At 39.8% G+C, this 13,418-nt stretch overlaps 2 protein-coding genes across 2 annotated transcripts; both read right to left on the reverse strand.

The window, feature by feature from the left end:
• Window positions 1-2,657: 2,657 nt before the first annotated feature.
• Window positions 2,658-4,433, reverse strand: LOC110746621 (uncharacterized). The gene has a single exon (XM_021946848.2). The coding sequence runs from the start codon at window positions 4,191-4,193 to the stop codon at window positions 2,658-2,660; it is 1,536 nt and encodes a 511-aa protein (XP_021802540.2). The 5' UTR covers window positions 4,194-4,433.
• A 39-nt stretch (window positions 4,434-4,472) lies between these two features.
• On the reverse strand, window positions 4,473-5,066 carry LOC148292894 (uncharacterized). The gene has a single exon (XM_088244488.1). It carries the CDS (start codon window positions 5,064-5,066, stop codon window positions 4,473-4,475), a length of 594 nt encoding a protein of 197 aa, XP_088100614.1.
• Window positions 5,067-13,418: the final 8,352 nt, after the last annotated feature.

Below are 13,418 nucleotides of genomic sequence, written 5' to 3' on the forward strand. Positions count from 1 at the left end.
AATCGGCAACTTGGGGGACTACTGTTTGTACCATATCTGACCCTCCACTCGTACAACGACACGTGGATCTCATAAACTCGCCCAAGTACCCAAGGCCTCGGACAATCGGCATCGGCCACCGATGGCATTGTCTCAAAGCTGCGAACAGCCATTACGCGCCCAACTCGTCTACAATCGGCATCCCTTACCGATTGTAGAGAATCAACCTCGAAGTACCCGCCCAAAATATCTAAGGACTCGTGTCGACCTCAGAAGGCCTTCCCACGAGTCCCACATCGAAAATGAGCACTAAGAGCATACTAAATGCCCTCTATAAATAGGCCCCTTCCACTACAATACAGGGGTAAGACTTTTCAGCTTGACTTTTATACTTCTATATGGTCAACAGCAAGAGCTCTTAAAACAACAATCTTACTTGAGCATCGGAGGGTCTTAGGCTGGTTCCACACCGGTTCCATAGACCTCACGAGCTTCGCTTATCTTCTATTCAGGATCAGCATCTGAAGACAGGAAGAATCTCCATTTACCACTCAATCGATCTCCTAGATCGTCCACATCTCTTGTAAGTTGCACTCATCTCTATCTGTTCAGATTTAGCGCCAACAAATTCTTCTTATTTTAATACTATTTTGTCCTATTGGCCATATAGGAAAGTGTGGAGCAATTTGGATGGATAAGCCAAACGGCACCCACCCATCACAGATGTTTAATCTCCATCTGATGGAAGTCCCTCAAATCAACTTACCGTACGGCAAGTTCAAAAGCACAGAATGGAAAACTCCAAGGTAGCAATCGGCACCGCATCCTCCAAACAAATTGACTGGCCAAACCATGAGATTGCTCAAGGCACCCAAGAGCCTTGAGAGACGACCACCTCCATGCCGTTTGGTAGCCTTTCCCCATCGACCCACTGGGGGACTTGGCCATTTTATCTGTCGTTTGGAAGCTCTTGATTGCTACTGTGTCTTTTGTGTTCTACACTTATTGCTTGGGAATGCTCGGACTGTCATACCCCTCAAATTTGGAAAATCTTTCGAAGGGAACCAAACAGCACCCAAGCTCAACATGCATATCGAAGATAACAATTACTGATCGGCACCCATGTCAGTGATCCCTTCAGGGCACCCAAAGACCCAAGTCAGGAGTGACTCCGCCATCTCAACAAAAAGTCAAAATTGCCGATCGGCAATACCTCCATTTCAAGTCTAAGGGGAAGCCCATGTAATTCATTCCAAAAAGAAAATGGCGAACGTTGAATGCCAGACACATTCAAATCATGAGCCCTTACCGTTTGGCACCTTGTTTTGCATGGTTTCCATGACTGTGGGAGCAGCTACCGTTCAAACCAATTATGGTTGTCATGTTGCATGGCAAACGTAGCAGAAACCTATTCCAATCTAACGGATGCCCATGTGCATCCCCACCACACCATGAGATAAGATTCCTATTCTTATATTGTATTATTTCAACATAATTGCATGCATGCAATATTTAATAATTCATTAACATAAGCTGTGGCTTAGGTGTTGTTCAACACCTGTCAATTGCCATTCGGCAATTCAATGGAATACCCATGCAATTCAATGGACAATAAGTCAAGGGATCGGCATCATGTTGTTTAGCACCAACTCAACTTGACTGAATTTCTTGTGGCAAGTCATCACCCACCGGAGCAATAAAATCTCCCATGGCTATCAAAGTCCATGCACTTGTACAGAATCAAAGCCTCTAGCTGTGTACACCATGCCGATGAATTGCTCTAGACACCCAACCGTTCGGCAGCCAAAGAAAACCCCACATGCCTCACACTAAGGCTGGATGGCTCGCAGAACCATGTTCACTTCAAAGAGATAAGCAAGTGCCGTTCTGCACTCCTTTAAAGAATATATATATATATCTATATATATATATATATATTGTTTACACCCAAAATAAACAGCCAATAAGGGCAAGACACGTGGAGAAAACTGGGCTTGGTCAGAGGCGCCCTCGGCACCCTACCTACCGATTTCTCCATTAGGGCAACGCCCTCTCCTGGGACACGTGGCGCGCTCCCACAGTCCCACATCGAAATAATCAACAAAATGCACACCTCCCAAGAGCTATAAAAGGAGGCCAACTATCCCAAAATAGAGGTAATCAGAACTTACGGCATACAAGCCTATTGATCTGTCAGTTGAACTTTCTATTCCCGAACTTACTTAAGCATCGGAGAGCCTTCGGCCGGTACCACACCGGTCTTACCGAGCGTACTCTCTTTTGCAGATTACGCAGGCTACCGAGGCATCAAGGATACCGAAGGCATACAATTACTAAGTTGACCCTCTAAGTCAGAGAACCACTTTTTGACGTCAACATATATATATATATATATATATATATATATATATATATATATGGCCAGCAACAACTACATCCCAACGGGACCTTTGTGCTGGCTGAAGCCAATTGTCAAACGACAATTAAACAAAAAAGGAGAAAAGAAAAAGAAAAATGCAAGGAACTCCAAACTTTCTACGAATTGCCGTTCGCAGTGGCGGATCCAGGAAATTTGGTTCCAGGGGTCAACGTTTAAAGGTTAAAAAAAAATTATACAAAATATACCCATAAAAATGAAACGATAATATTATCATTCATAATTAATATAAAAAACCACATTACAATTGTCCACGACGAGTTTTCATATTCTGAAAACGTAACATTATAGTTTCATTATCAATACAAGCAAATACATCTTTCTCAATATAAACAAGCAAACTATCACTCAACCATTGATCTCCCATTCGGTTGCGAAGTGGACCTTTCACAATATTCATAGCAGAAAATGCTCTCTCCACAGAAGCAGTTGCAACCGGTAAAGTTAAGGCTAATGTGAGAAGCAAATAAACATAATTATATGTTCTATGCAACCCTTTCTCCACCAATTTTCTTGCAAGGCTACCAATCCCTTTCAATTGAGAAAAATCGATCATCGTACGCATATGATTAATATAAATCTCAAGTTGATCTTCAAGTGCCAAGAGATCTCGGGAAGTAAAATCTTGAGGATAAAATTCAGCAAAACGAAGTAGCTTTTGTTTGTTAAAAGCTATGAAGGAATCATCCGGACTCAAACATGTCAAACAAAGAAGTAACTCAGTATTTACCTCACTGAAGCGATGATTTAATTCCGCAAGTTGCCACTCAATGATTTGAATGAAGATGTCCACACGATAATGATGGAGATGCGTTATTATAGGAGCTCTCCGATGTGATCTCCATTGAGCTACATATGCATCATCCATGTTTGGAACCAAGATATCATGTTTGCCACAAAAGGAAGATACTTGATCAAGCAAGGCTTCAAATGCATTCTCTCTCATGTGTTGTAGTTGGTCCTTGCAAACTTTCACTAAAGTCATTGCATTCCCAATATCTTGGTCTTTCCTTTGTAATGCTTGTGACAAGTCATTTGTGGCTCCCAATATAGATCTCATGAAAAATAGGTGAAATACAAACTCAAACGATTGTATTTCTCTCAATGACCTATTTGCTTCACCTAGATTATCAGTGGAGCCATCCTCAATAATCAATTTGAGCACTTTCACCACAGATTTAAACATGGAGATGATACTAAGTAATGTACCATAATGTGAGTTCCAACGTGTATCACCGGGCCGCTTGAGACAAGTTTCTTGATTTAAGCCTCGCCCTGTTGGAAAAGTATCTTTTTCAAGAGCTTCCGTAATATCCTTTTGTAGTTGATCTCTAAGCATGTCACGACGCTTACACGATGCTCCAACAATATTAACCAAGCTATTGCAAGATGTGAAGAAAGTGGCAATATCAACATTTCCTTTTGCCACGGTCACAAGAGCTAATTGAAGTTGATGTGCAAAACAATGAATATAATAGGCACAAGGATTTTCTCTCAAAATTTGGGTTTTAAGACCATTGAACTCACCCTTCATATTACTAGCTCCATCATATCCTTGTCCTCTTAGCATGGAAATGCTCAATTCCTCCCTTGAAAACAATGTGTCAATAGCCTCCTTGAGTGAGTTTGATGTAGTGTCGCTAACGTGTTGAATGCCCACAAACCTCTCAATTACATCTCCACTTTTGTCCACATAACGAAACACCACCGCCATCTGTTCTTTTACTGACACATCACGTGATTCATCAACTAATAAAGAGAAGAATGCACCATCCATATCCTTAATGATTTTCTTAATAGTTTCAGTGGCACAAGCATTCACAAGATCTTTTTGAATTGTTGGAGCTATTAACTTGAGATTCCCGGGAGCATTTTCTAACACAACGGCTTTAACTTTCTCATCATGATCAGCAAGAAATTGTAAGAGCTCCAAATAATTCCCCTTGTTGCTTGAAGTGTCACTCTCATCATGCCCACGAAAAGGAAGACCTTGCCTCAACAAAAATCTCACACAATCAAGAGAAGCTGTCAAGCAAATACGATAATCAATACGAGCTTACTCTGATTGCTTTATCAAAACTGTTCGGATATGTTGCTTTTGACTCATAAGATCCATACAATATTGTCTAGATTGATTATGAACACTTCCAACAAGTCCAACATGTTGCCTAATTTTATCCTTCTTCTTCCAATTCTTAAAACCCATTTCTGTGAAGGCGTCGCTACACCCTTGACCAATTCTGAAATTGGATTTGAAAAGATAACAATAAAGGCAAAATGCAGCATCTTTACTAATACTGTACTCCAACCAGTCAAACTCATCAAACCACTTGACATTAAAGCGTCGATCATACCCTGAAAGATCAGTTTGTGGAAATGTATGATCCTTAGGCTGACATGGACCTTTTTGTAGATATGCTCTTCGGACTTCGTCTCTAATGTTAGGATCATAGTCTAACATTTGAGGCCGAAGTCCGGGGTCTGCAATAAGATTAGCCAAGATATCTTGCAATTCACTTTCTTTCGAACTATCCACATCTCTTGAAATATCCACATCTCTTGAAATATCCACATCTCTCGAACTCGAACTACCCACATTATCCGAACTAGAAGTAGTTGATGCGAACCTTCTCTTAAAGTAGCGTTCCATAACTATATTTGTATAAATAACCAATCAAACATCAACAATATAGAAAAAACCTAACTTATGCAAACTAACCAATATAAAATCCCAACAACTAATCAAATTTACCAAAATATAATCGAACAAAAAACACTAATTTATTCTAACTAACTAACCAAAATCAAAAACCCTTAATTTATTCAAATTAACCAAGAGATATAATCTAACATAAAAGTAAATCCCTAATTTATTCTAACTAACTAACCAAAATCAAAACCCCTAGTTTATTGAAACTAATCAAGATATAATCTAACATAAAAATAAAACTCTAACTTATTTAAACTAACTAACCAAAACCAAAATCCATAATTTATTCAAACTAACATAAAAGAATAGCCCTAATTTATTCAAACTAACAAACCAAAATAAATTTCAACAACAAACAACAATAACAACTAAATAACAAAAACACAAACATATAACAATCTTGACTAATTAATTAAAGCATAAAGAAATTAGGATAACATACTTTCAAATTTGAGGGACAAATCCACCTTTGAAATCAAATTGAATTTGAGGGTTACTTATTTAATTTGAGCTGCGCCGCCGCCACTTTGCTGCCGCCGGATTTGTGGGGAAGGAAGTGAAGGTTGGATGGAACTTGGTTTGGGGATTTAGGGTTCAGACTTGAGAAGTTGAGAGAAATGAGTTAAAAACTTGTTTGAGGAAGGGGAAGGATCGGGCAAAAACAGAAGCTGCTGTCTTCAGTTTTTTTTTTTTTTAAACCTGTGCCAAAACGACGTCGTTTTGGCCAGGTTAAAAAAAAAAAAAAAACTGAAGTGCAACGACGTCGTTTTGACGTCGAGGGAACTAAAAAAAAAAGAAATCGCGCGCTGCGCACAAGGGCAGCCTGCGCTGCCATCTCCTTCAGCTGCAAGGGCTTGCCCCTTTGGGGCATTTCATCGAACACTTTGCAGGGGTCAACTTTGGGTGCTTTAATGGAGGATTTCAGAGGTTGCAGGGGTCAATTGACCACCCTTGCTCCTCTGTAGATCCGCCCCTGGCCGTTCGGCACCTTCCTTGGAAAGCATCACTGGAGGAAAGTCCACGTTGCATACTTTACTAAAGAGACATGGTGAATATCAAAATGACAACCACCAAAAAGTCACTCAGCCATGCAACTACATCCCAAGCTGAGAGAGTCCTATCGTACGGCAGCATGCAAAACAATTGATAAAAATATCTGAGCCTAGATAGTCTCCTCATCGGCAACACTCACACATATGGGTCAAAGCAAATCTGATGTTGACCTAAAAAGGTGTCATTGCCAACATGTTGTCGACAGAACATCCATGTCCACCGAACAGCAATACAAGCCAAAAGTCTCGAATAAATGGCATCCAATTAGAAAGCCAAGCTTATTGATCGGTAACTCAAAAACGGACAGTTTCTCTTCACCTAGGAACAAACAAACAAAAAGAGAGGAAGAAGAATGGATACGAGTCCATGTAGTGCAACATGCCGTTCGACACCACTATATCTAGCCTTTCGGCAGCTAGTACTAGCATTCCTATTCGGCATCAAGCATCAATGTGCCTTCGGCACCCTGTCATCATTCGGCAGAAGCAATGCCTTCGGTACCCTGTCAGCATTCGGCAGAAAGCGATGCCTTCGGCACCCTACCATCATTTGACGCGAGCGATGCCTTCGGCACCTCGTCATCATTTTGACACGAGCGATGCCTTCGGCACCCTGTCATCATTCGGCAGAAGCGGAGCCTTCGGCACTCTGTCATCATTAGGCAGAAGCAATGCCTTCGGTACCCTGTCAGCATTCAGCAGAAAGCGATGCCTTCGGCACCTTACCATCATTTGACGCGAGCGATGCCTTCGGCACCCTATCATCATTCGGCAGAAGCGGAGCCTTTGGCACCCTGTCATCATTCGGCAGAAGTGGAGCCTTCGGCACCCCGTCATCATTTTGACACGAGCGATGCCTTCGGCACCCTGTCATCATTCGGCAGAAGCGGAGCCTTCGGCACCCTGTCATCATTCGGCAGAAGCGATGCCTTCGGCACCCTGTCATCCTTAGGCAAGGAAAGCCTTCGGCACCCTGCCATCATTAGGTGGAAGCGAAGCCTTCGGCACCCCGCCATCATCATTGGGCGCGAGCGATGCATTCGGCTCCACCCACACCACACTATATGGCTTAGAAGAAGACTAAGGTGTTGCTCGATCAATGCACTGAAAATTACAAGTCCCCAACCAAGAAGTACCTCCTTACTCGAGAACTTGGGGGGCTTCTGTTTATACCATATTTGACCAAGCAACTAGAAGCAACTCTAAGCAAGACAAAGAGTCCCACATTGAAATATTGCAAGAAGTGAAGACTCCCTCTCATCTATAAAAGTAGACCACTCTCCACTTAGGAAGGGATCCCCTGGACTGGGCTTTATCTTTAGTCATGGGCTTCTCATTTCTCTCTTTATATTTGGGCTCAACCCCTTGTACAAATGTAAATACGCATTGTTATAATAATGAGAATATACTTCTCCGTGGACGTAGCCCATTCATTAAGGGTAAACCACGTATACCTTGTCTTCTGTATATTTATTGCTTGCCCAAATCCTCACACACATGCTAAAGGTTCTCACCTTCACCCATCAATCATCACACATCATCTCTAAGTTGGGCTAAAAAGTGCTGAACCATTTTTTAGTGTCAACAATTCTCTTGTTTTATTTGGCAAGACATTTCTATGTAATGAAATTTCCCATTTGGACCAAGAATTTACAGATCTGGATCATTTTCATTCATGCGTACTTGTAATTTCTAGACCTTCATTCTCATTTTCTGATCTTTTGTTTTAATGCAGGTAATAGTGGTTGTAATTATTTTAGTACCATTGCACCTTCTTTTGGACATGAAGCATCACATCCTCTCAAACTATCATGGAGCTCATCTTTTTGGATCTCTATTTGGTTTTGGACAGTGCAAGTATCAAATCTTCTCATACTTCATAGGATTGACTTTGTGGGATTAGTTAAAGACAATTTTTAGACTTGCCATGATGTACTAGAATCATATTGAGTAATATTAATTTTAAGTATATTAGCCTTTATGTCTTCGGTTTTGCTTCTATATATTAATTTCTTTTTGTAGAATTAAAAATGATGGGATATATATATATATATATATATGAATTTTTTTATATTATTTTTTAAATTTCAACAACGTCTAACTGTGTTCCATGAAAAATATTTCAATGACGTCTCAGGAACGTCATTAAGTTCAATGACGTGCATGTTGCGTCATATAAAGTGCTAATAGACGGCATTAAAAGGAATGTCATATTCTTCATGATGCCTAATTGACGTCATTTGAACATCATCCATGACATCGTGGATGCGTTATGGAAAGTATAGGACGACACACGGACCGCGTCATTGAAACATCATTCTATGACGCGTAACAGACACCATGTTTTTAAAAATGTTTCCATGACCCCCCACCCCCCATTCGACGACATGTGTTACGACGTCTCGTCCGCATCATTAAACGCCTTCCATGATGCAAATCAGACATCATGGAAGGGTATTTCTCTTGTAGAGTGAGTTCGAGCACTACGCAAAGGAACCAAAAAAATTTCCAAAACAAGCCCCGAGAAAAAAGTCAACTCTAAACCACCAAGGAACCCTAAGGTTAAAGTCGTCCTTTCACTTTAGAATTTTGAAAATTAAATCAAATTTCAGGACGGGATGTTACAATCTGGGTTTAAATCTTGTAGATCCTGAAAAACCTTCCTCCACATCTCGGTTCAGATCTTGTGGATCTATTTTTATGCTTCAGCCTCTTTTACTTGTTCCTGCATTTTTTTCATTCAGGTTTTTCTCAATAAACTTTTAGATGCAGTATGCTAAACATGGTAAAGTTTCATTGGTTAAAAACATTTTTGGTCATTGGAGTTAGGGTCGAAAATGATTTTGGTGACCAAAATTTTAATTTTCCAAATTTGGTCACTGTAGTGACAGTAGTTAACATATCAAGTCGAATCCATCAAAGATTTTGTCTTGCCAATGGAATTGGTATTGTAATTGACATGGGAATCAAATTCCCCTGGGCTCTGTCACATCTTTTTGAATGAATTTAGGGCTTTAGGCTCAAATTACGAACTGGGTTTTTTCTTGGATTGGTTGGCCGATTAAGAAACTGGAAGCTTCTGTCATCGACGACTTTGAAATGATGCTCGGTGACCAAAACTGTCAGGGCTCGCCCCAAATTCCCCCTTGGAATCCATGACGAACACCTGGCAGATGTCTGGCCCAATTACTAAAATACCCTTTTTGCCTTAACTCAAAACAACCAAGTGCCTATAAAGTAAATATAGTTTATAATCCCCAAACATTCAGCATGCTCAATATAAAAGCCAAACACGCATTGAACTAACAACTAACAGGCCTCATGCCTTTTTATACATAGACAAATCTCAGCAAGTCCAGCACTCAACACCCAAATAACTAATCATCAATCCCAAAATGGTTCTCAGACCCTGAATACAATATAGGGGTAATTACATTTTTGGTGACTGGGGTTAGGCCCGAATTTAAATTTGGTCACCAAAATTTTAATTTTCTGAATTTCGTCACTGTGGTGGGGTTGGGTTTGGCTAGGAGTGACGATGGTGTGGCTAGGTGTGGCTTGGCTACATGGGTTTTGGTGGTGCAAGGTATAAGGTGGTTTTTGGGCTGTTTTTTTCTAGACAAATGCTTGGTTTTTTTTTTTCTTGTCAGACTTTTCTCATTTTTTTATTTTTTTATTTTTTCAACTTAACTCACAGAATTAATGGATTTGACTTGATTTATTAACGATTGCAAGTACATTGAAGAAATTCGCAAAATTGAAATTTCGGTGACCAAATTTAAATTCGAGCCTAACCCCAAGTTTCAATGCTTTTTGGGCTTGAAATTCGAAAAATCATATATATAAAAATTCACTTGGGCTTAGTAGCTAGTCCGAACTATGAAAACCAAAACTGAACGTGATCTTAATCGGTCTGGGTTGGTTCGGCTTGAAACTCTATTTTGATTTGGAGCGGGAACCAGATTATGCCCACCCTTAGTCCCGGGTTATTAACGTTCGTTTTTTCGACTTTTTATGAGCAACTAAAAAATTAGAGCGTTCTTTCCAAATTCCATTAGCGAAAAAAAAAAAACAAGAGAAAAAGAAAAAAACTAAGCCTCTACATATATGCATGTACATGTGTATCTCGAGCCTCTACATTCAAGTCCAGTCCTCGGATTTTCAAGATCGTGTGTGAAACTTAAGCAGAGGCCCTCACATAAAGACCAAAAAAAAAATTCCCATAACTTAATGTCATAAAACAAAATTTTATCACTAAAATTCATAATCAATTAGCATGTAATGACAATAAAAAACCAATTCATAAACATTTTTATATTTACATTTGATAAAGTTAAATATTAGTATATTCGTTACAAAAATAAGCTCCTTACGCCCCCATAAGCTCCATTGCTACCTCCAATAAGCATTCTGGGTATAATAGGAATATATATATATATATATATATATATATATATATATATATAGAGAGAGAGAGAGAGAGAGAGAGAGAGAGAGTAAATTGTCGTACACCCCCCAAAACTAGGACCCCAATCGAACTTAACCCCTTGAACTAAAAAATTAGCCAATTTAAACCCGAATTAATTAAAATGGCCAATTTAGCCCTTACCATTATGTTTTGTGAATTTCATCTAATTTTTGGATAACTATAAGGCTAAATTTGTAATTTCGAGTAAAATAAAGTCAAGTACATAAAACTAAAAGAAAAATAATAATAAAAGCAAAATAAAAACTAGTAACATATTTATAAATATAAATAAATTAAAAACCAACCAACCCACCCAAATAACCACTCTCTTCCCCACAACCCCAACTCACAGTCGATTTGCAACAAGAAGATACAGATCTAGCCAGATTCATCTTGTAACATCTCATCCCAAAAATCACTATTCAATTGATTATTTATTGTGAAATTATATTTTTGCCCTGGGTATAGGGGCACTTCAGTCACTTTTTGTTTGGAAAGGAATTTGGGGAATTGAGCGGCACCGTTGTATAGAGCTCAACGATACGAGTTCGTAGACAGGCGGTAGGCTCAATTCCGATTTAAAATAAAGTAATTATGATATACGGAAGTGCAGTGGCACAACCATAATTTTTGCAAAAGTTAAAATTTAAATATCTGAGCTTCTCTCTCTCCCACTGCGACACTATTGTTTCTGACGATGGTTAAGGTGCCGTCCGCCCATGCCAAGCCACTGCACCAATTGGAAAAGAACCAGCACGAGATTTTCGAGCTTTTTGTTGCCGTTTCCGGCGATTTTGGCGGCCAATTTCGATATATGAATCTTCATCCTCTACACGTGCTCTAGCTGTCTATGTTGGTATCTTGGATCGATTTTGAGGTTTTACAGACCGTTCAATATTTGACCATGGTCCAAGAATAAAAGTTGATCCCTTAGTTAGTCTAAATCTGTTGGCATAGGTATTGGCTGGTGGTTTGGAGATTTTCCGTCGTCGGAAAATATCTCAAGACACCCACTATTGCCTGCGGCAGGTGGCAGCACGTGGGCCATTGTGTGACAATCCACTGAGTTCTAAATTGTTTCCCTTGTCATCCTGAGCACGACTATATGTGACAGGACCCGCCCCGAATTCCTCGGAATCCGTGACAAACCCTGCCGTTTTTCTGACATCTAACTGATGCCGGGCCCACTTACTAAAAGCATCATCTTCTCTGAAACAAAGGAAAAGGGGTCGAGACTCCTACTGAAATTTCGACAAAGTCTCCCCTGAAAATTGAATTTTACCAAATTTTTCACATGTGAAAAACAACAAAAATAAAAGTCCATCTGCCATAATGCACAATGCAATAGCACACAGATTACAAAATAGGCCTCCGGCCTTAAATTCAATCCTACACGGGCAATATCAGAGCAGTCTAAGAATCTCTAGTTAAACAACCAAAGTAAAAGTTTCAAAGGAAATGGACAACAAGTGTCCTACAATTAAGTCGAGGCACGAAAAGAGAAAGGCTCGGCTTGGTTGTTCGGATAACGTTAATTAACCCTAAACAAACATACTAACCCCACCAGTTTGGAAAGCGATGGCAAAACATGCAACGAAAACCATTTATACACTGAATCGGCTTTAAAATCAAGGTATCCCATAATCCCAATATAACATATAACACAAACTCAAAATGGACCTTTTTCCCTTCCCAGACCACTCTCTTCTAAGACACATACATGTAAGCAAAACAAGCGAGGAAGGATCCTCACAAGTAAATAAGAATGAAAATGTATGTTTATGCTACACCGATACTAGTACCGAGGAAACAATCCAATCGAGGGATTGTTTGACTAGACCACATGGAAGAATCCTCAATAACCATGTGGCTAGGGACAAGCCGTCCAACTGGGGGACTAGACTTCCAGACACGCACAGCAGAATCCTCAATACTCATGCCGCTAAACTAAGTCTTACGCGTGCAGACTGCCCAACAAGGGCCTACGATAACACCTCGTCAAGGGTGCCCGAGTTCCAACATATCCAAGTATCCATATCCAAGTATCCAAGTGCCAGGGAGGTACATAGGGTGGTGCTAACAGCACTCCAATATAACATATCCCACATCCCAACTCATATACCATAACCATATCCCAAATTCCAAATGTTCCAATGTACCCAATCCCATATCCCAAACTCCATACCCATATATAATATAAATACCCAACTCCCACAAAAAATACAAAACCAAAGTTATGACAACATAATAATTCCACAGTACAAATAGTTAAAATAATCAAATATATATATGCATGACATTCCATTTTTGAAAATAATGATCATTTAAAAACAAAGTCCACTCATAGATAATCCAAAGCTGCTTGACCTTAAAGGGTCCCGCCTGTCTCGCGTATTGAGCTCGTGGAGCTTAAGTACCTATTTTCAAAGATAAGGACTTAATTAAAACGAGTAAACCAACCACAAACTTAAATTCAACTCCTAAGTTCCCGGGATTCAAAGTGTGTCTGCACGACCAATCTAAGACCAATCTAATGCTTTCGAAATGTGAAAAGACCTCGGAAGACTCACGGTCAACTGAGTGCTCAAACTTTCCAAATTGCTCAACCAGGTCTGCGGGGCTCACGATCCTCTGATTTCGGATCCGAAAGTTCCTACACGATCCTAGAGGTATGAAGAACAACATATTGGAAATTGGAACCGATCGAACAGTCCAAACCTATCGAACCCAGATATCGCATAATAGGTGTAATATCCATTCGACTGTCAAACA

This window comes from Prunus avium, chromosome 7, assembly GCF_965620075.1.
Source record: "Prunus avium chromosome 7, drPruAviu1.hap1.1, whole genome shotgun sequence".
NCBI classification, from domain to species: Eukaryota; Viridiplantae; Streptophyta; class Magnoliopsida; order Rosales; family Rosaceae; genus Prunus; species Prunus avium.